Raw genomic sequence first — 25,569 nt, 5'->3', positions numbered from 1 at the left:
GTTCAGAGTGGCCTATCACGTTCACTAATCAAACTCATTTTATGTTTGTTCGTGTGTAGCCCATTCACTATCCCCATCTATTCCCCACCCCCTGAAGATGGCCGGACCCTCATTGTAAATACATCATTGTAAATACACACCTGTACTTTGTATCTCCCCCTCCTCATTGTAGATTGTAAGCTCTCACGAGCAGGGGCGGCTTATTGTGCTTTAATTATTGTATTGTTAACGTTGTTACTTATGACTGTTGTGTATGAAACTGTTAAACTGTAAAACGCTGCGGAATATGTTGGCGCTATATAAATAAAGATTATTATTATTATTGCTCCGGCTGTGGCTGTCAGGGGTGCAGTGAGATTGCTCTGGCTTTTGGGGGGGTGCGGTGGGATTGCTCCAGCTGTGGCTGTCGGGGGTACGGTGGGATTGCTCCGGCTGTGGCTGTCGGGGGTATGGTGGGATTGCTCTGGCTCTTGGGGGGGGTACGGTGGGATTGCTCTGGCTCTTGGGGGGGGTACGGTGGGATTGCTCTGGCTGTCGGGGGTGCGGTGGGATTGCTCTGGCTCTTGGGGGGGGTATGGTGGGATTGCTGTGGCTGTTGGGGGGTACGGTGGGATTGCTCTGGCTGTCGGGGGTGTGGTGGGATTGCTCTGGCTCTTGGGGGGGTACGGTGGGATTGCTCTGGCTGTCGGGTGTGCGGTGGGATTGCTCTGGCTGTCGGGGGTGCGGTGGGATTGCTCTGGCTCTTGGGGGGGTACGGTGGGATTGCTCTGGCTGTTGGGGGTACGGTGGGATTGCTCTGGCTGTCGGGTGTGCGGTGGGATTGCTCTGGCTGTCGGGGTACGGTGGGATTGCTCTGGCTGTCGGGGTACGGTGGGATTGCTCTGGCTCTTGGGGGGGGTATGGTGGGATTGCTCTGGCTGTCGGGGGTGCGGTGGGATTGCTCTGGCTGTCGGGGGTGCGGTGGGATTGCTCTGGCTCTTGGGGGGGTACGGTGGGATTGCTGTGGCTGTTGGGGGTACGGTGGGATTGCTCTGGCTGTCGGGTGTGCGGTGGGATTGCTCTGGCTGTCGGGGGTGCGGTGGGATTGCTCTGGCTGTTGGGGGTACGGTGGGATTGCTCTGGCTGTCGGGGGTGCGGTGGGATTGCTGTTGCTGTCGGGGGTGCGGTGGGATTGCTGTGGCTGTCGGGGGTACGGTGGGATTGCTCTGGCTGTCGGGGGTGCGGTGGGATTGCTGTTGCTGTCAGGGGTGCGGTGGGATTGCTGTGGCTGTCGGGGGTGCGGTGGGATTGCTGTGGCTGTCGGGGGTACGGTGGGATTGCTCTGGCTCTTGGGGGGTACGGTGGGATTGCTGTGGCTGTCGGGGGTACGGTGGGATTGCTCTGGCTGTCGGGGGTGCGGTGGGATTGCTCCGGCTCTGGCTGTCGGGGGGTACGGTGGGATTGCTCTGGCTGTCGGGGGTACGGTGGGATTGCTGTGGCTGTCGGGGGTGCGGTGGGATTGCTCTGGCTCTGGCTGTTAGGGGTACGGTGGGATTGCTGTGGCTGTTAGGGGTACGGTGGGATTGCTGTGGCTGTTGGGGGTGCGGTGGGATTTCTGTGGCTGTCGGGGGTGCGGTGGGATTGCTCTGGCTGTGGCTGTCGGGGGTACGGTGGGATTGCTCTGGCTGTTAGGGGTACGGTGGGATTGCTGTGGCTGTTAGGGGTACGGTGGGATTGCTGTGGCTGTTGGGGGTACGGTGGGATTGCTCCGGCTCTGGCTGTCGGGGGTATGGTGGGATTGCTCTGGCTGTTAGGGGTACGGTGGGATTGCTGTGGCTGTTGGGGGTACGGTGGGATTGCTCCGGCTCTGGCTGTCGGGGGTATGGTGGGATTGCTGTGGCTGTTAGGGGTACGGTGGGATTGCTGTGGCTGTTAGGGGTACGGTGGGATTGCTGTGGCTGTCGGGGGTGCGGTGGGATTGCTGTGGCTGTCGGGGGTACGGTGGGATTGCTCTGGCTCTGGCTGTTAGGGGTACGTTGGGATTGCTGTGGCTGTTATGGGTACGGTGGGATTGCTGTAGCTGTCGGGGGTACGGTGGGATTGCTCCGGCTGTGGCTGTCGGGGGTGCGGTGGGATTGCTGTGGCTGTCGGGGGTGCGGTGGGATTGCTGTGGCTGTCGGGGGTACGGTGGGATTGCTCTGGCTCTGGCTGTTAGGGGTACGGTGGGATTGCTGTGGCTGTTAGGGGTACGGTGGGATTGCTCTGGCTGTCGGGGGTACGGTGGGATTGCTCCGGCTGTGGCTGTCGGGGTGCGGTGGGATTGCTGTGGCTGTCGGGGGTACGGTGGGATTGCTCCGGCTCTGGCTGTTAGGGGTACGGTGGGATTGCTGTGGCTGTCGGGGGTGCGGTGGGATTGCTCCGGCTGTGGCTGTCGGGGGTGCGGTGGGATTGCTGTGGCTGTCGGGGGTACGGTGGGATTGCTGTGGCTGTCGGGGGTGCGGTGGGATTGCTCTGGCTCTGGCTGTCGGGGGTGCGGTGGGATTGCTCTGGCTCTGGCTGTTAGGGGTACGGTGGGATTGCTCCGGCTGTGGCTGTCGGGGGTGCGGTGGGATTGCTCCGGCTCTGGCTGTCGGGGGTACGGTGGGATTGCTCTGGCTGTTAGGGGTACGGTGGGATTGCTGTGGCTGTTAGGGGTACGGTGGGATTGCTGTGGCTGTCGGGGGTGCGGTGGGATTGCTCCGGCTGTGGCTGTCGGGGGTGCGGTGGGATTGCTCCGGCTGTGGCTGTCGGGGGTGCGGTGGGATTGCTCCGGCTGTGGCTGTCGGGGGTGCGGTGGGATTGCTCTGGCTCTGGCTGTTAGGGGTACGGTGGGATTGCTGTGGCTGTTAGGGGTACGGTGGGATTGCTGTGGCTGTCGGGGGTGCGGTGGGATTGCTCCGGCTGTGGCTGTCGGGGGTGCGGTGGGATTGCTGTGGCTGTCGGGGGTACGGTGGGATTGCTGTGGCTGTCGGGGGTGCGGTGGGATTGCTCTGGCTCTGGCTGTTAGGGGTACGGTGGGATTGCTGTGGCTGTTAGGGGTACGGTGGGATTGCTCTGGCTTTTGGGGGGGTGCGGTGGGATTGCTCCAGCTGTGGCTGTCGGGGGTACGGTGGGATTGCTCCGGCTCTGGCTGTCGGGGGTACGGTGGGATTGCTCTGGCTGTTAGGGGTACGGTGGGATTGCTGTGGCTGTTAGGGGTACGGTGGGATTGCTGTGGCTGTCGGGGGTGCGGTGGGATTGCTCCGGCTGTGGCTGTCGGGGGTGCGGTGGGATTGCTCCGGCTGTGGCTGTCGGGGGTGCGGTGGGATTGCTCTGGCTGTTAGGGGTACGGTGGGATTGCTGTGGCTGTTAGGGGTACGGTGGGATTGCTGTGACTGTCGGGGGTGCGGTGGGATTGCTCCGGCTGTGGCTGTCGGGGGTGCGGTGGGATTGCTCTGGCTCTGGCTGTTAGGGGTACGGTGGGATTGCTGTGGCTGTTAGGGGTACGGTGGGATTGCTGTGACTGTCGGGGGTGCGGTGGGATTGCTGTGACTGTCGGGGGTGCGGTGGGATTGCTCTGGCTCTGGCTGTTAGGGGTACGGTGGGATTGCTGTGACTGTCGGGGGTGCGGTGGGATTGCTGTGGCTGTCGGGGGTACGGTGGGATTGCTCCGGCTCTGGCTGTCGGGGGTGCGGTGGGATTGCTGTGGCTGTCGGGGGTACGGTGGGATTGCTCCGGCTGTCGGGGGTACGGTGGGATTGCTCCGGCTGTGGCTGTCGGGGGTGCGGTGGGATTGCTCCGGCTGTCGGGGGTACGGTGGGATTGCTCCGGCTCTGGCTGTCGGGGGTGCGGTGGGATTGCTGTGGCTGTCGGGGGTGCGGTGGGATTGCTGTGGCTGTTAGGGGTACGGTGGGATTGCTCCGGCTGTCGGGGGTATGGTGGGATTGCTCCGGCTCTGGCTGTCGGGGGTGCGGTGGGATTGCTCCGGCTGTCGGGGGTACGGTGGGATTGCTCCGGCTCTGGCTGTCGGGGGTGCGGTGGGATTGCTGTGGCTGTCGGGGGTGCGGTGGGATTGCTGTGGCTGTTAGGGGTACGGTGGGATTGCTGTGGCTGTTAGGGGTACGGTGGGATTGCTGTGGCTGTCGGGGGTACGGTGGGATTGCTCCGGCTGTCGGGGGTACGGTGGGATTGCTCCGGCTCTGGCTGTCGGGGGTGCGGTGGGATTGCTGTGGCTGTCGGGGGTACGGTGGGATTGCTCCGGCTGTCGGGGGTACGGTGGGATTGCTCCGGCTCTGGCTGTCGGGGGTGCGGTGGGATTGCTGTGGCTGTCGGGGGTGCGGTGGGATTGCTGTGGCTGTCGGGGGTGCGGTGGGATTGCTGTGGCTGTCGGGGGTGCGGTGGGATTGCTGTGGCTGTTAGGGGTACGGTGGGATTGCTGTGGCTGTCGGGGGTACGGTGGGATTGCTCCGGCTGTCGGGGGTACGGTGGGATTGCTCCGGCTCTGGCTGTCGGGGGTGCGGTGGGATTGCTGTGGCTGTCGGGGGTGCGGTGGGATTGCTCCGGCTGTGGCTGTCGGGGGTGCGGTGGGATTGCTCCGGCTCTGGCTGTTAGGGGTACGGTGGGATTGCTGTGGCTGTCGGGGGTACGGTGGGATTGCTGTGGCTGTTAGGGGTACGGTGGGATTGCTGTGGCTGTCGGGGGTGCGGTGGGATTGCTCCGGCTCTGGCTGTCGGGGGTGCGGTGGGATTGCTGTGGACCACTGGGTCTGTGACATCATATACCTTTTCCCTGGTAGTTGGTGTCCGCTGAGAACACGCCTCCTGAGCAGGCTCCTCCCCCTCCTCCAGACCTGCGGCCTGAACCTTCCCCGCTTCCTCCTCCACTCCCCCCACCGCCTGCGGAGAGAACCAGCGGCATTGGGGATTCCCGGCCTCCCTCCTTCCAGTGAGTGTGTCCCCCTTGCCTCGCCTGCCCTTTCCCGCACCACGGGGAAATATCGTTATAGGTAAATATTATTTTTCTGTCTTAGTCCTAATGTGTGCGACAGTGCTGAGAACCTGGACCAGGAGACCGAGACCGAGTCTGTGGTGTCCGTACGGCGAGAGCGGCCGCCGCGGCGGAGAGAGAGTGGAGACCTAGGTGAGGGCGTCATGAGCGTGCGTCGCTAGCCAGGAGGCGATGTGGATGCGTATTATGGGGGTGTGGAGGGACGCGCGCTCTTTCTGAGGGGCAGGCGGAGGTCTTGCACATTCTGTATAGGGTCTCCCCCTCCTCTCTATTGGTCTGTGTTGGTCGTGTTGCAGGCGGTGGTCGGGCCCTGAATGGCCGTGCAGAGCGTCACCTCTCTGGATACGAGTCGTCCTCCACCCTCCTGACCAGTGAGATAGAGACCAGCATCTGTGACTCCGAGGAAGAGGACGCCATGAGCAGGTGCGACCTGTGTGTGGGGCTGTGTGTCCTGTGTATGTAGGGGGGCTGTGTGTCCTGTGTATGTAGGGGGGCTGTGTGTCCTGTGTATGTAGGGAGGGCTGTGTGTCCTGTGTATGTAGGGAGGGCTGTGTGTCCTGTGTATGTAGGGGGGCTGTGTGTCCTGTGTATGTAGGGAGGGCTGTGTGTCCTGTGTATGTAGGGGGGCTGTGTGTCCTGTGTATGTAGGGGGGCTGTGTGTCCTGTGTATGTAGGGGGGGCTATGTCCTGTGTATGTAGGGGGGGCTGTGTGTCCTGTGTATGTAGGGGGGCTGTGTGTCCTGTGTATGTAGGGGGGGCTATGTCCTGTGTATGTAGGGGGGCTGTGTGTCCTGTGTATGTAGGGGGGCTGTGTGTCCTGTGTATGTAGGGGGGAGCTGTGTGTCCTGTGTATGTAGGGGGGCTGTGTGTCCTGTGTATGTAGGGGGGGCTGTGTGTCCTGTGTATGTAGGGGGAGCTGTGTGTCCTGTGTATGTAGGGGGAGCTGTGTGTCCTGTGTATGTAGGGGAGCTGTGTGTCCTGTGTATGTAGGGGGGCTGTGTGTCCTGTGTATGTAGGGGGGCTGTGTGTCCTGTGTATGTAGGAGGGGCTGTGTGTCCTGTGTATGTAGGGGGGGCTGTGTGTCCTGTGTATGTAGGGGAGCTGTGTGTCCTGTGTATGTAGGGGGCTGTGTGTCCTGTGTATGTAGGGGGGGCTGTGTGTCCTGTGTATGTAGGGGAGCTGTGTGTCCTGTGTATGTAGGGGGGCTGTGTGTCCTGTGTATGTAGGGGAGCTGTGTGTCCTGTGTATGTAGGGGGGCTGTGTGTCCTGTGTATGTAGGGGGGCTGTGTGTCCTGTGTATGTAGGGGGGCTGTGTGTCCTGTGTATGTAGGGGGGCTGTGTGTCCTGTGTATGTAGGGGGGCTGTGTGTCCTGTGTATGCAGGGGGGCTGTGTGTCCTGTGTATGCAGGGGCGCTGTGTGTCCTGTGTATGTAGGGGAGCTGTGTCCTGTGTATGTAGGGGGGCTGTGTGTCCTGTGTATGTAGGGGGAGCTGTGTGTCCTGTGTATGTAGGGGGGCTGTGTCCTGTGTATGTAGGGGGGCTGTGTGTCCTGTGTATGTAGGGGGGCTGTGTGTCCTGTGTATGTAGGGGAGCTGTGTGTCCTGTGTATGTAGGGGGGCTGTGTGTCCTGTGTATGTAGGGGGGCTGTGTGTCCTGTGTATGTAGGGGGGCTGTGTGTCCTGTGTATGTAGGGGGGCTGTGCCCTGTGTATGTAGGGGGGCTGTGTCCTGTGTATGTAGGGGGGCTGTGTGTCCTGTGTATGTAGGGGAGCTGTGTGTCCTGTGTATGTAGGGGGGCTGTGTGTCCTGTGTATGTAGGGGGGCTGTGTGTCCTGTGTATGTAGGGGGGCTGTGTGTCCTGTGTATGTAGGGGAGCTGTGTGTCCTGTGTATGTAGGGGGGCTGTGTGTCCTGTGTATGTAGGGGGGCTGTGTGTCCTGTGTATGTAGGGGGGCTGTGTGTCCTGTGTATGTAGGGGGGGCTGTGTGTCCTGTGTATGTAGGGGGGCTGTGTGTCCTGTGTATGTAGGGGGGCTGTGTGTCCTGTGTATGTAGGGGAGCTGTGTGTCCTGTGTATGTAGGGGGGCTGTGTGTCCTGTGTATGTAGGGGGTCTGTGTCCTGTGTATGTAGGGGGGGCTGTGTGTCCTGTGTATGTAGGGGGGCTGTGTGTCCTGTGTATGTAGGGGGGCTGTGTGTCCTGTGTATGTAGGGGGGCTGTGTGTCCTGTGTATGTAGGGGGGCTGTGTGTCCTGTGTATGTAGGGGGGTCTGTGTCCTGTGTATGCAGGGGGGCTGTGTGTCCTGTGTATGTAGGGGGGCTGTGTGTCCTGTGTATGTAGGGGGGCTGTGCCCTGTGTATGTAGGGGGGCTGTGTGTCCTGTGTATGTAGGGGGGGCTGTGTGTCCTGTGTATGTAGGGGGGCTGTGTGTCCTGTGTATGTAGGGGGGGCTGTGTCCTGTGTATGTAGGGGGGCTGTGTGTCCTGTGTATGTAGGGAGGGCTGTGTGTCCTGTGTATGTAGGGGGCTGTGTGTCCTGTGTATGTAGGGGGGCTGTGTGTCCTGTGTATGTAGGGGGGGCTGTGTGTCCTGTGTATGTAGGGGGGGCTGTGTGTCCTGTGTATGTAGGGGGGGCTGTGTGTCCTGTGTATGTAGGGGGGCTGTGTGTCCTGTGTATGTAGGGGGGGCTGTGTCCTGTGTATGTAGGGGGGCTGTGTGTCCTGTGTATGTAGGGAGGGCTGTGTGTCCTGTGTATGTAGGGGGCTGTGTGTCCTGTGTATGTAGGGGGGCTGTGTGTCCTGTGTATGTAGGGGGGGCTGTGTGTCCTGTGTATGTAGGGGGGGCTGTGTGTCCTGTGTATGTAGGGGGCTGTGTGTCCTGTGTATGTAGGGGAGCTGTGTGTCCTGTGTATGTAGGGGGGCTGTGTGTCCTGTGTATGTAGGGGGAGCTGTGTGTCCTGTGTATGTAGGGGGGGGCTGTGCCCTGTGTATGTAGGGGGGCTGTGTGTCCTGTGTATGTAGGGGGGCTGTGTGTCCTGTGTATGTAGGGAGGGCTGTGTGTCCTGTGTATGTAGGGGGCTGTGTCCTGTGTATGTAGGGGGGCTGTGTGTCCTGTGTATGTAGGGGGCTGTGTGTCCTGTGTATGTAGGGGGGCTGTGTCCTGTGTATGTAGGGGAGCGGTGTGTCCTGTGTATGTAGGGGGGCTGTGTGTCCTGTGTATGTAGGGAGGGCTGTGTGTCCTGTGTATGTAGGGGAGCGGTGTGTCCTGTGTATGTAGGGGGGCTGTGTGTCCTGTGTATGTAGGGGGGACTGTGTGTCCTGTGTATGTAGGGGGGCTGTGTGTCCTGTGTATGTAGGGGGGCTCTGTGTATGTGGGGGGGCTATGTCCTGTGTATGTAAGGGGGGGGCCTCTGTGTCCTGTGTATGTTGGGGGGGCTCTGTGTATGCACGGGGGGCTGTGTGTCCTGTGTATATGGGGGCTCTCATCATGTGATCCTGTACCATCCTTTTTATGGGGTCTCTTGTTCCATAATGTTTAGGTTCAGCAGCTCCACCGAGCAGAGCAGTGCATCTCGTCTGCTGAAGCGTCACCGCCGGAGGCGTAAGCAGCGGCCCCCGCGCCTTGAGAGGGTGAGCAGAGTGTGATGAGGCCGCTGGGCCCCTTCCCCGCGCTCCTCCATAGCCCCTGCCCCGCGCTCCTCCATAGCCCCCGCCCCGTGCTCCTCCATAGCCCCTGCCCCGCGCTCCTCCATAGCCCCCGCCCCGCGCTCCTCCATAGCCCCCGCCCTGCGCTCCTCCATAGCCCCCGCCCCGCGCTCCTCCATAGCCCCCGCCCCGCGCTCCTCCATAGCCCCTGCCCCGCGCTCCTCCATAGCCCCTGCCCCGCGCTCCTCCATAGCCCCTGCCCTGCGCTCCTCCATAGCCCCTGCCCCGAGCTCCTTCAAAGCCTCTGCCCCTCGCTCCTCCATAGCCCCTGCCCCTCGCTCCTCCATAGCCCCTGCTCCGCGCTCCTCCATAGCCCCTGCCCCTCGCTCCTCCATAGGCCCTGCCCCGAGCTCCTTCAAAGCCTCTGCCCCTCACTCCTCCATAGCCCCTGCCCCGTGCTCCTCCATAGCCCTTGCCCCGCGCTCCTCCATAGCCATAGCCCCTGCCCCGCGCTCCTCCATAGCCCCTGCCCCGCGCTCCTCCATAGCCCCTGCCCCGCGCTCCTCCATAGCCCCTGCCCCGCGCTCCTCCATAGCCCCTGCCCCGCGCTCCTCCATAGCCCCTGCCCCGCGCTCCTCCATAGCCCCTGCCCCGCGCTCCTCCATAGCCCCTGCCCCGCGCTCCTCCATAGCCCCTGCCCCGCGCTCCTCCATAGCCCCTGCCCCGCGCTCCTCCATAGCCCCTGCCCCGCGCTCCTCCATAGCCCCTGCCCCGCGCTCCTCCATAGCCCCTGCCCCGCGCTCCTCCATAGCCCCTGCCCCGCGCTCCTCCATAGCCCCTGCCCCGCGCTCCTCCATAGCCCCTGCCCCGCGCTCCTCCATAGCCCCTGCCCCGCGCTCCTCCATAGCCCCTGCCCCGCGCTCCTCCATAGCCCCTGCCCCGCGCTTCTCCATAGCCCCTGCCCCGCGCTCCTCCATAGCCCCTGCCCCGCGCTCCTCCATAGCCCCTGCCCCGCGCTCCTCCATAGCCCCTGCCCCGCGCTCCTCCATAGCCCCTGCCCCGCGCTCCTCCATAGCCCCTGCCCCGCGCTCCTCCATAGCCCCTGCCCCGCGCTCCTCCATAGCCCCTGCCCCGCGCTCCTCCATAGCCCCTGCCCCGCGCTCCTCCATAGCCCCTGCCCCGCGCTCCTCCATAGCCCCTGCCCCGCGCTCCTCCATAGCCCCTGCCCCGCGCTCCTCCATAGCCCCTGCCCCGCGCTCCTCCATAGCCCCTGCCCCGCGCTCCTCCATAGCCCCTGCCCCGCGCTCCTCCATAGCCCCTGCCCCGCGCTCCTCCATAGCCCCTGCCCCGCGCTCCTCCATAGCCCCTGCCCCGCGCTCCTCCATAGCTCCTGCCCCGCGCTCCTCCATAGCCCCTGCCCCGCGCTCCTCCATAGCCCCTGCCCCGCGCTCCTCCATAGCCCCTGCCCCGCGCTCCTCCATAGCCCCTGCCCCGCGCTCCTCCATAGCCCCTGCCCCGCGCTCCTCCATAGCCCCTGCCCCGCGCTCCTCCATAGCCCCGCGCTCCTCAATAGCCCCTGCCCCACGCTCCTCCATAGCCCCTGTGACCCTGCCCCTCGCTCCTCCATAGCCCCTGTGACCCTGCCCCTCGCTCCTCCATAGCCCGTCCCGCGCTCCTCCATAGCCCCTGCCCCTCGCTCCTCCTTAGCCCCGCGCTCCTCAATAGCCCCTGCCCCACGCTCCTCCATAGCCCCTGTGACCCTGCCCCTCGCTCCTCCATAGCCCCTGTGACCCTGCCCCTCGCTCCTCCATAGCCCCTGTGACCCTGCCCCGCGCTCCTCCATAGCCCGTCCCGCGCTCCTCCATAGCCCCTGCCCCTCGCTCCTCCTTAGCCCCTGACCCTTGCTCCTCCATTGCCCCTCGCTCCTCCATAGCCCCCGCCCCTCGTTCCTCCATTGCCCCTCGCTCCTCCATAGCCCCTGCCCCGCGTTCCTCCTTAGCCCCTACCCCGCGTTCCTCCGTAGCCCCTACCCCTCGCTCCTCAGTAGCCCCTGCCCCTCGCTCCTCCATAGCCCCTGCCCCACCTTCCTCCCCCACCTTCCTCCATGGCCCCTGCCCCACCTTCCTCCATAGCCCCTGCCCCTCACTCCTCCATAGCCCCTGCCCCTCGCTCCTCCGTAGCCCCCGCCTCTCGCTTCTCCATAGCCCCTGCCCCACCTTCCTCCATAGCCCCTGCCCCACCTTCCTCCCCCACCTTCCTCCATGGCCCCTGCCCCACCTTCCTCCATAGCCCCTGCCCCTCACTCCTCCATAGCCCCTGCCCCTCGCTCCTCAGTAGCCCCTGCCCCTCGCTTCTCCATAGCCCCTGCCCCACCTTCCTCCATAGCCCCCGCCCCTCACTCCTCCGTAGCCCCCGCCCCTCGCTCCTCCGTAGCCCCCGCCTCTCGCTCCTCCATAACCCCTGCCCCGCGCTCCTCCATAGCCCCTGCCCCGCGCTCCTCCTTAGCCCCTGCCCCGCGCTCCTCCATAGCCCCCGCCTCGCGCTCCTCCATAGCCCCTGCCCCGCGCTCCTCCATAGCCCCTGCCCCGCGCTCCTCCATAGCCCCTGCCCCGCGCTCCTCCATAGCCCCTGCCCCGCGCTCCTCCATAGCCCCTGCCCCGCGCTCCTCCATAGCCCCTGCCCCGCGCTCCTCCATAGCCCCTGCCCCGCGCTCCTCCATAGCCCCTGCCCCGCGCTCCTCCATAGCCCCTGCCCCGCGCTCCTCCATAGCCCCTGCCCCGCGCTCCTCCATAGCCCCTGCCCCGCGCTCCTCCATAGCCCCTGCCCCGCGCTCCTCCATAGCCCCTGCCCCGCGCTCCTCCATAACCGCTGTTGTTCTGTCTTTCAGGCCTCCTCGCTCAGCAGTGTGACCGACTCCACCATGTCCCTGAACATAATCACAGTGACTCTGAATATGGGTGAGAGGGGTCTATGTGGTGTGGAGGTTGCCAGCAGGGGGCTCGTGTATGTGGTGGGTGCGGTTGTGTACTCGGTGCTTCTCTCTGATATTTCCTCATTGTGCTCACAGAGAAATACAACTTCTTGGGCATCTCCATCGTGGGGCAGAGTAATGAGCGCGGGGACGGAGGCATCTACATTGGATCCATTATGAAGGGTGGAGCTGTGGCAGCTGATGGGAGGATTGAGCCAGGGGACATGCTGCTGCAGGTGAGCACACAGTCTCTCTCCCCACGCTGGCATCCTTCCGACCCCCCAGTCCCCATCTTGGCGCCCTCACAATTATCTACTCCCCTTTCCCTACATCTCCCCTCCTCCCCCCTACACCAATTATCTACTCCCCCCTACACCTATTATCTACTCCCCCCCCCCCCCCACCAATTATCTACTCCCCCTCCTACACCTATTATCTACTCCCCCTACACCAATTATCTACTCCCCCCTACACCTATTATCTACTCCCCCCCCACCAATTATCTACTCCCCCACCCCCCCACTACACTGGTTCTCTTCTCCCCCCTACACTAATAATCTACTCCCCCCCACACCAATTATCTACTCCCCCCCCCACACCAATTATCTTCTCCCCCCCTACACCAATTATCTACTCCACCCACACCAATTATCTTCTCCCCCCCTACACCAATTATCTAACCCTTCCGACCTGCCAGCCTCGCCTCCCCTCTTTCTTCGGCGTCCCCTCTTCCTTCCGCGTCCCCTCTTCCTTCCGCGTCCCCTTTTTCTTCGGCATCCTCTCTTCCTTCTGCGTCCCCCTTCGTCTTTCTGCGCCTCCGTCCCTTTGTCCTTTCACACCTCCCTCCGTCCGTCTTTCCGCGCCTCCCTCCGTCTGTCTTTCCGTGCCTCCCTCCGTCTGTCTTTCCGCGCCTCCCTCCGTCTGTCTTTCCGCGCCTCCCTCCGTCTGTCTTTCCGCGCCTCCCTCCGTCTGCCTTTCCGCGCCTCCCTCCGTCTGTCTTTCCGCGCCTCCCTCCGTCTGTCTTTCCGCGCCTCCCTCCGTCTGTCTTTCCGCGCCTCCCTCCGTCTGTCTTTCCGCGCCTCCCTCCGTCTGTCTTTCCGCGCCTCCCTCCGTCTGTCTTTCCGCGCCTCCCTCCGTCTCTTTCCGCGCCTCCCTCCGTCTCTTTCCGCGCCTCCCTCCGTCTCTTTCCGCGCCTCCCTCCGTCCGTCTTTCCGCGCCTCCCTCCATCCGTCTTTCCGCGCCTCCCTCCCTTCGTCTTTTCGCGCCTCCCTCCCTTCGTCTTTTCACGCCTCTGTCCGTCCTGTCACACTTCCCTCCCTTCGTCCTTTCACACCTCCCTCCGTCTGTCCTTCCGCGCCTCCCTCCGTCCGTCTTTCCGCGCCTCCCTCCGTCCGTCTTTCCGCGCCTCCCTCCCTTCGTCTTTTCACACCTCCGTCCGTCCTGTCGCACCTCCCTCCTTTCGCGCCTCTCTCTGTCCGTCTTTCCGCGCCTCCCTCCATCTCTTTCCTCGCATCCGTCCGTCTTTCCGCGCATCCCTCCGTCCGTCTTTCCGCGCCTCCATCCCTTCGTCTTTTCATGCCTCCGTCCGTCCTGTCGCACCTCCCTCCTTTCGCGCTTCCCTTCGTCCATCTTTCCGCGCCTCCCTCCGTCCTTCCTTCCGCGCCCCTCGCCTTGCTCCGCTTGTCTTTACATCCTTCAATGAGATCTTGTATCTCGTACAGGTGAATGACATTAACTTTGAGAACATGAGCAATGATGACGCGGTGCGGGTCCTGCGAGACATCGTCCATAAACCCGGGTAAGAGAGCCAGCAGGAGGTGGTGGGCAGCGGGTGTACAGGGTTTGGGGGCATGGGGTGTGGGGGCAGGGCAGGCAGGTAGGTGTCTGAAACATTCCTGTGATTCTCTTTCAGGCCAATTGTATTGACTGTTGCGAAGTGCTGGGATCCTTCTCCACAGGGTTACTTCACACTGCCACGCAGTAAGTGCCAACCCACTCCCAGTCAGCCCTCGGTTTGCCGAGCTGCCTCTCCCTTCTCGTCTGGCGTATCCCTCAATTTGTCGCAACACCTCCTGTTTCTCCTCCACCATGGCCCTTTTGTTTGCCGCGCTGCCTCCCCTTTCTCCTCTTCCTTGGCCCTTAGTTTGTTGCGCCGGCTCCACCTCATTCTCCTCGGCCTTTGGTTTGCCTGCCACCTCCCCCATCTCTACCTCCTCCGACTCGACCCTCATTTTGTCTGGCACCTCCCCCTTCTCTACCTCCTCCGCCTCAGCCTTTGGTTTGCCTGGCACCTCCCCCTACTCTACCTCCTCCACCTCGACTCTCATTTTGCCTGGCACCTCCCCCTTCTCTACCTCCTCCACCTCGACCCTCGTTTTGCCTGGCACCTCCCCCTTCTCTACCTCCTCCGCCTCGGCCTTCGGTTTGCCTGGCACCTCCCCCCCCTTCTCTACCTCCTCCACCTCGACCCTCGTTTTGCCTGGCACCTCCCCCTTCTCTACCTCCTCTGCCTCGGCCTTCAGTTTGCCTGGCACCTCCCCCCCTTCTCTACCTCCTCCACCTCGACCCTCGTTTTGCCTGGCACCTCCCCCTTCTCTACCTCCTCCGCCTCGGCCTTCGGTTTGCCTGGCACCTCCCCCCCTTCTCTACCTCCTCCACCTCGACCCTCGTTTTGCCTGGCACCTCCCCCTTCTCTACCTCCTCTGCCTCGGCCTTCAGTTTGCCTGGCACCTCCCCCCCTTCTCTACCTCCTCCACCTCGACCCTCGTTTTGCCTGGCACCTCCCCCTTCTCTACCTCCTCCGCCTCGGCCTTCGGTTTGCCTGGCACCTCCCCCCCTTCTCTACCTCCTCCACCTCGACCCTCGTTTTGCCTGGCACCTCCCCCTTCTCTACCTCCTCTGCCTCGGCCTTCAGTTTGCCTGGCACCTCCCCCCCTTCTCTACCTCCTCCACCTCGACCCTCGTTTTGCCTGGCACCTCCCCCTTCTCTACCTCCTCCGCCTCGGCCTTCGGTTTGCCTGGCACCTCCCCCCCTTCTCTACCTCCTCCACCTCGACCCTCGTTTTGCCTGGCACCTCCCCCTTCTCTACCTCCTCTGCCTCGGCCTTCAGTTTGCCTGGCACCTCCCCCCCTTCTCTACCTCCTCCACCTCGACCCTCGTTTTGCCTGGCACCTCCCCCTTCTCTACCTCCTCTGCCTCGGCCTTCAGTTTGCCTGGCACCTCCCCCCCTTCTCTACCTCCTCCACCTCGACCCTCGTTTTGCCTGGCACCTCCCCCTTCTCTACCTCCTCTGCCTCGGCCTTCGGTTTGCCTGGCACCTCCCCCCCCTTCTCTACCTCCTCCACCTCGACCCTCGTTTTGCCTGGCACCTCCCCCTTCTCTACCTCCTCTGCCTCGGCCTTCGGTTTGCCTGGCACCTCCCCCCCCTTCTCTACCTCGTCCACCTCGACCCTCGTTTTGCCTGGCACCTCCCCCTTCTCTACCTCGGCTTTCGGTTTGCCTGCTACCTCCCCCATCTCTACCTCCTCCGCCTCTGCCTTCGGTTTGCCTGCCGCCTTCCCCCTCTCCTGCCCTCGGGTTGCCACTAGTTATGACTGCCAAAGCACATTGACATGGGTAATGTACAAACCTGGGAGACAAATTTGAACCTGACAAATCCCTGTTCAGACTAGGAAAAGCCCTTCTCTATCCCTGGTCTTCCTGACCGCGGAGGTTGGCACCCTAAGGTAACACAATGGCACCCGTACTCGACAGCGGCTTACCCTGAATGTCCTTAGCAGCTCCTAGGATCACTAGAGTAGCAATTCCCCTAGGAATAAAGGAATCGCACTCGAAACCGCTGCAACCAACATAACCTACAACAAAGTGAATGAATCCAACAAAGTATCACCAGCAGGAAACCCCAGCTGGGGAAGGTATATACAGCTGCCCCCGAGAGGTGATAGGGCAGACAAACAGAGTAAATGAAAAACGCCTGTTACCCCAAACCGACAGAAGCAAAGAAACAACTAAAACACCTGAAGAAAAGGTGAATCTGTTGTGGCTGGGCGGAAAGAGACGCCGACCACCGAACACAGGATCATGGGGTTGAGTCCAGACACATAACAGAATCCCACCTTCCACGAGGGGCCTCTGGACCCACCGAGATCCCCCCAACTGCTGACTTCGCAGATAGAACTACCTCATTAGGCCATCGGCCTGTAGGTCTTTAGATTTCTAGACTCGTTCCACCTCATACTGCTTGTCCTCCTCCACATGTATCTCAGCACTGCCCTGAGGACCCGGTGCCCCTTCAAACTTAAGAGACTGGGAAGGAATTATTAAACCTCCATGCAACCGGGAGTTGGAGTTTAATAGTCACCTGAATAATGATCTTGATTATCTAATACGGTCCTACAAATTTAGCAAATTTTCCAGCTGGAACTTTGAGACTGAGAATTTTAGAGGATAACCAGACAAAATCTCGAACCTCAAAGACAGGAGCCCTCCAACTGTTGTGACATTTCTATCCCAAATGATCTGTATCAAGTGCTTGGTAAAGATCATTTGGAATCGAAACGTCGCCACAGAAGGTGGAATAAATGTGACTTATAGTCACCAACCACTGAGGCGCTGTCCTTTCCATTCTTTCTATGATGTTTGGACGTATTCCAAGAGGGACTCCTGGGATATGACGTGCCCTGCAACTGTGAGTAAACTTAACCCTATGTTTTCATGTGGTGCTGTGTTCTATCAATTATTTGATTGAGGAGCCCTCCAACGTTTGCGGTTCTCCGTTCTTTTGGGATGATCACAAGTTATCAGAAGACCTCTTAAGTACTCTGCAGACCTTAATCAAATGAAGAGTATTTTTCATCCTCTGGTATAGTGGACTAATAATCATCGGGTTGACTGAGGACCAGAACTTTAGAAAAGGCTAACCTAACTTGAGAGCAGCAAGAGCATCAACAGCCTCTGAAGACCAAGAGGTCAAGTCGGCTCCCTTCTTGGTCATATCACATTTGACATATTTGACTATGACTCAGAAGTTTAGAATAAAATTATGATAATAGCGAAACCGAAGTAGCTCTGTAGAGCTTTAAGATTAGTAGGTTGCACCCAATCAACGATGGCCTGTACCGTATTGGGATCCATTTGAAAACCTTCAGCAGAAACCTAATGACCCAAAAACTGAATCTGCTGCACCTCAAACTGACACTTCTCTAGTTTGGCAAATAAATGATTCTCACGAAGAACCTGAAGCACCTGCCAATTAAGCTCCTCACGAGAACCTGAGTAAATCAAATATACTCCCCAAAGAGGAAAAACAGTACATACTCACATTCCGATGTCTGTCACGCCCCCCGCCGTCAGCTTCCTGCACTGACTGTCAGCGCCGGGCCGGCCGTAAAGCAGAGCACAGCGGTGACGTCACCGCTGTGCTCTGCTTTACGGCCGGCGCTGACCCAGTCAGTGCGGGAAGCTGACGGCGGGGGACGTGACAGACATCGGAATGTGAGTATGTACTGTTTTTTTTTTTTTTACTTTTACAATGGTAACCAGGATAAATATCGGGTTACTAAGCGCGGCCCTGCACTTAGTAACCCGATGTTTACCCGGGGATTTTGGCATCGTTGAAACTGTCTTCAACGATGCCAAAGTCTTTTCCCTGATCGTTGGTCGCTGGAGAGAGCTGTCTGTGTGACAGCTCTCCAGCGACCACACAACGACTTACCAACGATCACGGCCAGGTCGTATCGCTAATCGTGATCGTTGGTAAGTCGTTTAGTGTAACGGTACATTTATGTACCTTAATCTCATTAATCTCTCTAAAATCCAAACAAGGACTTAAACCTCCATCTGTTTTCTTAACAAAGAAAATTCCCCTTGCTACTGTTGAGGTGGAAAACCTTGTGTGACCTAGGATCCCTAGAGTAGCAGTTCCCTAAGGAATAAAGGAATCGCACATGAAACCGCTGCAAACAACACAAACTACAGCAAAGTGAATCCAACAAAGTCCATCACCAGCAGGAAACGCCAGTAGGGGAAGGTATTTAAAGCTGCATCCAAATGGTGATAGGAGAGACAGAGTAAATGGAAAATTCCTGTTACCCAAAACTGACAAAAGCAAAGATAACAGAACTAAAGCACCCAAAAGAAGAGGTGAATTGGTTGTGGCCCAGCGGAAAGAGACGCCGACCAAAGAACACAGGATCAATTGGTCGAATCCTGACGCATGACACTGGGCCGCTTCTCCCTTCTCTACCTCGGCCTTCGGTTTGCTTGCTGCCTCCCCTTTCTCTATCTCTTTCTGTTTGCATGCCCCTTGTCCATCTCCTCTGCCACCCTTTCTCCTTGGCCCTTGGTTTGCTGCGCCGCTTTCCCTTCACCTTGACTTGCCCCTCCACCTCCCTTTTCTTCGCCTCTTCCCTCAGTTTGTGACTTTGCCTCCCCCTTCTCTGCTTCATCTGCTTTGGCCCTCTGTTTGCTGCACTGCTGTCTCCTCCTTACCCTTCTTTTCCGCCTTTGCCTTCAGTGTGCCTCCTCCTCGGCTTCGGTTTGCCTCCCCCTTTACCTCCTGCGCCTCGGCCTTTGCTTTCTGCGCTGCCTTCCTCTTTTCATCAACTCTGGTTTTCTGCGCCGCTTCCTCTTTGGCCCTCAGTTTGCTGCACTGCTTTCCCTTCTCCACCTTGGATTGCCACTCCTCTCCCTTCTTCGCCCCGGCTTTCAGTTTGCTACTTTGCCTCCCCCCTTGTCTACCTTCTCTGCCTTAGCCCTCTCTTTGCTGCTCCGCCTCCCCCGTTGTCCATCTTGGCCCTCTGTTTGGCATGTTGTCTCCTCCCCACCCTTCTCCACCTCTACCCTCTGTGCCCCACTTCCTCCTTCTCCCCGGCTTCGGTTTGCTTACTGCCTCCCCCTTCTCTACCTCCTGCACCTCGGCCTTTGCTTTCTGTGCTGCTTCCCCCTTTTTGTCCACTCCGGTTTTCTGCGCCCCCTTGTCCGCCTCGGTTTGCCACACTGCTCCCCCTTTTCCTCCGCCTTGGCCCTTCGTTTGTTGCGCACCCTCCCTGTTCTCTGCCTCTGCCCTCGGTTTTCTCTGTCTAGGTGTCACGAGTCACAAGGAGGGTATATTTATCATCCCCACCGTTCACACTAATATGTCATGAATCAGGGTTGTTTGGTTGCCCCAGTTCTTTCTGAAGGGGATTTATCTATATCTCAGTTCCGGTTTGGAACTTGCAGCATTCTGGAGCCCCCCTTATCCTCAGGTCAGACAGGGTACTGCACCTAGGATAATTAGTCACCAGAAAGGCTGCCTTGCTTTACTTTGTACTGGCTAATGGGCACACTGCAGCGAGGGCGATATAGCTACTCCCACTCAGGCGGGAACATTATCAACGCCGTCCATCGCTACCAGGTCTTCCAAACGCACAGGACAAATCCGCTGCCACCAGCTCCGATTACTTAATGAATAACTGGTCCGGAGCCAACCTAAATTAGTAGCGTAATTCAATTCAGAGGATGTGACAGTACGTTTTGGAGCAAGGAGAAGCAAAGCTAGTAATTTTATATATTTTACTCCAAAAAGGTAGTGTCACGGATCCCTTCTCCGTGGTGTCACTTATTCAACACGTGCCTGCTCTCACACGTGACTTGGGGTTGTGCCTGCAAGGGTTAATCTATCTCCCCACTCTCAGTCCAGCATTCAACCTCTGTCCTATGCTGTAATGGGAGCATAAATCACACACCGACCCAGGCCACACACCCGCTCATGCACGCTGCCACCACTCACCGAATACACGGGCGATGAGTTCCAAACTATTAATACTAGTCAAGTCGATCACTCATAAGGCTCACACACCTTAGGCTATGGATTCTTTTAGAACATTCAAGATTCAACTTGTTAAAGGTTTATACTTATACTTTAATAACAAAAAGTTCAATGCTTACAATAAGAAAAAGGTATAAAAATATAATAAAAAGACATACAACTTATGCAAAACAGTATAAAATAAACAGGAGAAAACTTACAGAAATTATCTAACTGGTAGTTGCTTCTGCATCCCCTGAGGGTAGGAAGAATGTAGATTGGATCACACCAGCTTCTCAGGCTGCCCCCATCATGTGAACACAAGTCTCTGTCTGCAGCCTAAATTTATAACTTTGGTCTGGAGGTCAGGTTTCTAGACCGGCCCCTCAGATCATTATCATAACTGCTGCCTGTTTGATTGGGCCACGGACGCGCCCCCAATGAATATATTATTTTCTCTTGTGAAAAGGTTCTCAGTAATAGATTACCTCAGGCCGCAATTAGCATCTCCCCCCCAAGACCTCAGAGGTGCCAAATGTTACCTTCTTCTTGGCTCTAGCTAGACCTCCTGGTGAGATATGGAGACACAATTTCTACTAGTCCTAAGGAAGTACCTATTAACACCTAGGTGCAACTTGCCTTCAGGACAGATGTTACATTATCACTAGTCACACACATATATATATATATATATATATATATATATATATATATATATATATATATATATATATATATATATATATATATATATATATATATACACACACACACATATTTCACCACAGGTAGGCAGTGTTTAGAAAGGATATAAAAGAAGACAAGTATCGTATGTGCAGTATAATTAAAAATAAAAAAGGATTAACAGAAGAAAATCGACTTATGGTTCTTTCATATCATGGCTGGCCATGTGCTGCGGGAGAAGGGCATATATCCCAGTATATGACAGATCGGACTCTCAGCTCGTTCCTTGGACAAAAGACTGGTGAAGACTGATGTCTCACTTATCTACGTGCCCAAACCCAAGGCACTCCCCCTGTGATGACCTCACTCAGAGGCTGAATACTCACCTTAACATTATGAAAAGCCATTTTTTACACATATTTTGGCGTATGAACCTTGTAACAGAAAGAAAGCGTTATCACTATGCTCAGCAAGTCCTGAAGGTTAATTTAAGTGGAAACATGTCTTAGCTAGGAGCCCCAGTTAAGCAGTACTGCGTTTCTCACTTTCGGCTAAGCGCTGGGCTCCCCAACCCCACCAGTTAGGAGGCCTGTCCCTGCGGTTTCCGGAAATTTGAACTGCCCATTTCTGTGACTATCCTGTTTTGATATATTTGGTCTTAACGGATGACTGTAGCTACACAAAGGAATTGCCATGCTTTGCTACTTTTTACTTTTGGCTTCACAGTTGCAAACAAAGACATTCCTGAGGGAGGGGGAAAAGAGTGGCTTAGAATTTCACTGTGCTAGCAGGCAGAGAAAAGAAGGGTGGTCGAATCTGCAGCGTGTGTCTGTCCTCAGCTCTTGGATGTTGCAGAGCTCAGTGTACGTGATAATAGACAATCAAATACCTCATGTTCCTGACACTAGGTTTGCCACGCCTTCTCCTCTACGTGAGCTCTTGGTTTGCCACGCCTTCTCCACCTCGGCCCTGGGTTTGCCGTGCCGCATTCCCCTTCACCGCTTTTGCCCTTGTTTTCCTGTGCTGCCTCTCACTCTGTTCTTTCTGTAGATGAACCCATTCAGCCAATTGACCCTGCGGCCTGGGTGTCTCACTCCGCAGCCATGAGCGGCTCGTTCCCCGTGTATCCGGGCAGTGCGTCCATGAGCAGCATGACCTCCAGCACATCGGTGACAGAGACTGAGCGTGAGTGCCATATGGGTGGTGGTCATGACTGCTTAGGTGGTCTGTGAGTGGTCCCTCCTCACTTTCTCTTTCTTTGCAGTTTCTCATGCTCTTCCCCCGGTGTCTCTCTTCAGCCTCTCCATTCATACAGACTTGGCTTCTGTGGTGAAGGTTATGGCATCTCCAGAATCTGGCCTTGAAGTCCGAGATCGCATGTGGCTGAAGATCACTATCCCCAACGCTTTCCTAGGTACAGTACAACCAGAATACCGGAATCGAGTGGGTTGCGGGAGGCTGGACCGAGGGCGGGGAGTGGATGGGGAAAGCCGGACCGAGGGCAGGGAGTGGATGGGGAAGGCCGGACCGAGGGCGGGGAGTGGATGGGGAAGGCCGGACCTAGGGCGGGGAGTGGATGGGGAAGGGCGGGGAGTGGATGGGGAAGGGCGGGGAGTGGATGGGGAAGGCTGGACCGACGACACGGAGTGGATGGGGAAGGCCGGACCGACGGCACGGAGTGGATGGGGAAGGCCGGACCGACGGCACGGAGTGGATGGGGAAGTCCCGGACCGAGGGCGGGGAGTGGATGGGGAAGGCTGGACCGAGGGCGCGGAGTGGATGGGGAAGGCCGGACCGACGGCGCGGAGTGGATGGGGAAGGCCGGACCGACGGCGCGGAGTGGATGGGGAAGGCCGGACCGAGGGCGCGGAGTGGATGGGGAAGGCCGGACCGAGGGCACGGAGTGGATGGGGAAGGTCCGGACCGAGGGCGCAGAGTGGATGGGGAAGGCTGGACCGAGGGCGCGGAGTGGATGGGGAAGGCTGGACCGAGGGTGAGGAGTCTTGTCCAAGGTGGCATGATTGGGGTGGGATGCCACAGCAAGATGAAGTGGGGGAGCTTACAGCAATGGTACGATGGTGGTTGCACCTCAGGGCTGTTTCACAATATTTTGGGAATCTCCTACCTGTCTTGTGTGGTCAGTGATGTAGGCTAGGAGGGTGGGGATGGAACCATGGTGTAGGCAATCCTTCCTGCAGCTAGTCCACTCTCCTCTTCTAGGTTCAGATGTGGTGGACTGGCTCTATCACCATGTTGAAGGCTTTCAGGACAGGCGAGAGGCTCGAAAATTTGCCAGTAACTTGCTGAAGGCCGGATTCATCCGTCACACTGTCAATAAGATCACCTTCTCGGAGCAATGCTACTACATCTTCGGGGACCTGACCAGCTGCGAAAACTGTAAGTGTCTGATAGGTGGCATCAGGGCTCTGGACTTGGTATAAAATGGAGCGACTCCTGTCGTTAATAATACATTGGGTGCAGTAGTACACTGCATGATGTGCTGTAAATGTTCCCTTCAGAATTTGGGAAAGTTCTGTTTCTGATCTGAGGGTCTCGGCTGTTAGTGGAGATGAGTCTGTGCTGCACTTTATGCACATGCTCAGTAGTGACCGGGTCTGTGGCGTCGGAGTAAGGGTGAGTCGGCGCTTTGGCTTACTGACTCCTCAGCCCTGGGTGACAGTATGGTGCCACGGGGGTGGGGGGGGCCTGCAAGGGGAGCATTAGCGCACAGTGCCTGCAGGGGGCGCTCTCGTCACTCTGTTGTCTTTTCTTGCAGACATGGCCAATCTCTCCCTGAATGACAATGATGGCTCGAGTGGAGCTTCTGATCAGGACACCCTGGCTCCCCTGCCACTTCCTGGAGCGTCTCCGTGGCCTCTGCTTCCCACCTTTTCCTACCAGTATCCGGCACCTCATCCATACAGCGCCCAGCCACCCGCTTACCACGAGCTCTCCTCCTATAGCTACGGCCTTGGCAGTGCCGGGAGCCAGCACAGTGAAGGTGAGTGTCCGCCCCATGCTGGAGACATCACTGCGTCCGCTGGGGAGTAACTGAGATCTTACCCACAATTTTCCTTTCCTCTGCAGGGAGCAGGAGCAGCGGCTCTACGCGCAGTGATGGGGGTCGTGGGGTTCAGAAGGAAGATCGTTCTGGAGGTGGTGGAGACTCCAAGTCTGGCTCAGGTAGTGAGTCTGAATACTCCACCCGGAGCAGCCTGAGGAGAAGTGGAGAAGCGGGCCCCCCCAGTGAACGCTCCACATCCACCCGCTCACAAGTAGCATCTCACCACCCTCCATCGGTGCACTCGTATCCTGCCCCGGGGGTCCCACTCTCCTACAACCCCATGATGCTGATGATGATGCCGCCACCTCCTCTGCCGCCGCAGTCATGTCCTCCGTCATCTGTTCCTCCCGGAGCTCCACCTCTCATGCGTGACCTGGCCTCCGTACCTCCAGAGCTGACGGCCAGCCGTCAGTCTTTCCACATGGCCATGGGTAACCCCAGCGAGTTCTTTGTGGACGTCATGTGATGCCGAGTGGTGTGCACTTCTTAACACTAATACATTTCAGTGATCTCCTAGTCGAGCGCAGAGGCCGATGGCGTGGAGTCCAGGGCGGAGGAGTCTGCCAATTATGACCAAAACTAGTATCCCGATGGTGAGGAGATGTTGGCTTCTTACATGGTACGTGTGGGGGGCAGACCCCCGAATATCGAACTTTGCCTCAGACACTAACTGTATCCATGCACATGTATGATGTAGAGCAGACGGTACGGGCGCCACCGCCGTGATTATGAAGTATTGTTTTATTGTTTCTCCATATTAGCAGTGTTTGTTTTATTCCTCCCTTCTGTGACCGGTGTACGGCTTCAGGAGGGGGGGACGCGTACGAGCTTGTAAGCTTATGTTACTATGTTATAAATCCATGTAATGCTGTGGCTGTGAACCCAACCGATCCTTCCAGCGATCACTGATGAGCAGACTCATCCGCCTGCAGTATGACAAACTAATCATTGACAGCCGGATCAGTGTTCGGCCTGGAGCACAAGCCGATCATCAATGGCCGTATCAGTGCTCATCAGTGATCAGCATGGAGTACAATGAGACCATCATGGATGGCCAGATCAGTGCTCATCACCGATCGGCCTGGAGTACGAGCTGGTCATCGATGGCCGGATAAAAGGGATCTGTATGGCATACGACGAGTCTATCATCAATGGCTGGATCAGTAATCAGCCCGGAGAACGACAAGCCGATCGACAGCTGGTTGAGTGTGCTTGCTCATTGATCCTGCTCCCATCAATCACTGATGAGCAGACTCGACTGCCTGCAGCATGATAAGCTGATCACCGATGGCTGGATCTTTGTGCTCTTCGATCCTCAGGATGTGACCTGTGCCTTGTGCAAGTGAAGGAATAAGTATGTGACCCCACGGGGTGGGCCTCCGCCGCGGAGGAATAAGTGCCTCTATTACTTGCTTTTTATGGTATTTATTACTTTTTTAGTGTATAAACCCAACAATAAAATGTAAAAAAAAAAGTATTTTATAAACTCAGTGTGCGGAGTCGTCTGTCGGCCGTGGACTCGTCGGTGTCTGCCGCTCATTACTGTAGGTGAGGAATCTGACCTTGCCCGTCTCGGCCTTCTGGGTTTTTTTCTGCTCTCCCTCGTGTCATGTCTGACTGGCTCCTCTGTGACAGCGCGGTGGAGGCGACCACGGACACTGTGTGCATCTAACTGTACAGCACGAGTGGGCGCAGCCAGACTGTCAAGTGTCTTCTTCACAGCATCCAGCCAACATGGACATCTGCAGGATTATAATGAGGAGTTCATGTCTCTTCCTGAAATACTCCGTGTCAACATCACAACTACCAATTCCACCAAATTGTTGTGCACAGCACTCGTTGCGGTGGGGACCCCACATCCCACCCTGGCTCATCCACTCACCTGTCACAATAGCCTGACATTGAGCTGAGCGCCCCCACAGCTGGGTTCACATCACACTTTCTGCTGCCATCATTTACCGTTTTGTTCGGTCATCAGGACACCTCCACTGGGTCACACACTAGGGCCACCACCCAGCTTTCCCGGTACTTAATGGTCCTGCCCACTCTCTGACATATATAGGGTAACAAAACCAAGCGATTCTCACCCTCTTCAGGGTCTTGTGTGTTCGCTATCCCTCCTAGCTTTACGTAATCTGCAAATTCGATTAGTTCACCTTCAGTTCCCTTATCTAGATCACGTATTAAAATATTGAACAACACTGGGGCCAGGACAGAGCCTTGTGGTACCCCACTTGTACCACTAATTCCAGGACAGAGCCTTGTGGTATCCCACTTATACCACTAATTCCAGGACAGAGCCTTGTGGTCCCCCACTTGTAACACTGGGCCAGGACAGAGCCTTGTGGTCCCCCACTTGTAACACTGGGCCAGGACAGAGCCTTGTGGTATCCCACTTGTAACACTGGGCCAGGACAG

At 58.0% G+C, this 25,569-nt stretch overlaps 1 protein-coding gene across 1 annotated transcript in view; it reads left to right on the top strand.

Annotated features, from left to right (window-relative positions):
* The window catches only part of DVL2 (dishevelled segment polarity protein 2), a 33,453-nt gene extending 8,816 nt beyond the window's left edge, over positions 1-24,637 (top strand). Inside the window, exons 3-15 of the mRNA XM_069767627.1 lie at positions 4,793-4,941; positions 5,027-5,136; positions 5,301-5,427; positions 8,537-8,627; positions 11,530-11,599; positions 11,710-11,849; positions 13,335-13,411; positions 13,526-13,593; positions 21,138-21,272; positions 21,352-21,501; positions 22,308-22,484; positions 22,864-23,088; positions 23,175-24,637. Coding sequence (XP_069623728.1) covers positions 4,793-4,941; positions 5,027-5,136; positions 5,301-5,427; positions 8,537-8,627; positions 11,530-11,599; positions 11,710-11,849; positions 13,335-13,411; positions 13,526-13,593; positions 21,138-21,272; positions 21,352-21,501; positions 22,308-22,484; positions 22,864-23,088; positions 23,175-23,617 — 1,962 coding nt within the window. The 3' untranslated portion in view covers positions 23,618-24,637. The remainder of the gene's footprint in view (positions 1-4,792; positions 4,942-5,026; positions 5,137-5,300; positions 5,428-8,536; positions 8,628-11,529; positions 11,600-11,709; positions 11,850-13,334; positions 13,412-13,525; positions 13,594-21,137; positions 21,273-21,351; positions 21,502-22,307; positions 22,485-22,863; positions 23,089-23,174) is intronic.
* The last annotated feature ends 932 nt before the right edge of the window (positions 24,638-25,569 follow it).

Source organism: Ranitomeya imitator, chromosome 4 (assembly GCF_032444005.1).
Source record: "Ranitomeya imitator isolate aRanImi1 chromosome 4, aRanImi1.pri, whole genome shotgun sequence".
NCBI classification, from domain to species: domain Eukaryota; kingdom Metazoa; phylum Chordata; class Amphibia; order Anura; family Dendrobatidae; genus Ranitomeya; species Ranitomeya imitator.
This window is presented reverse-complemented; position numbering and strand designations above follow the sequence as displayed.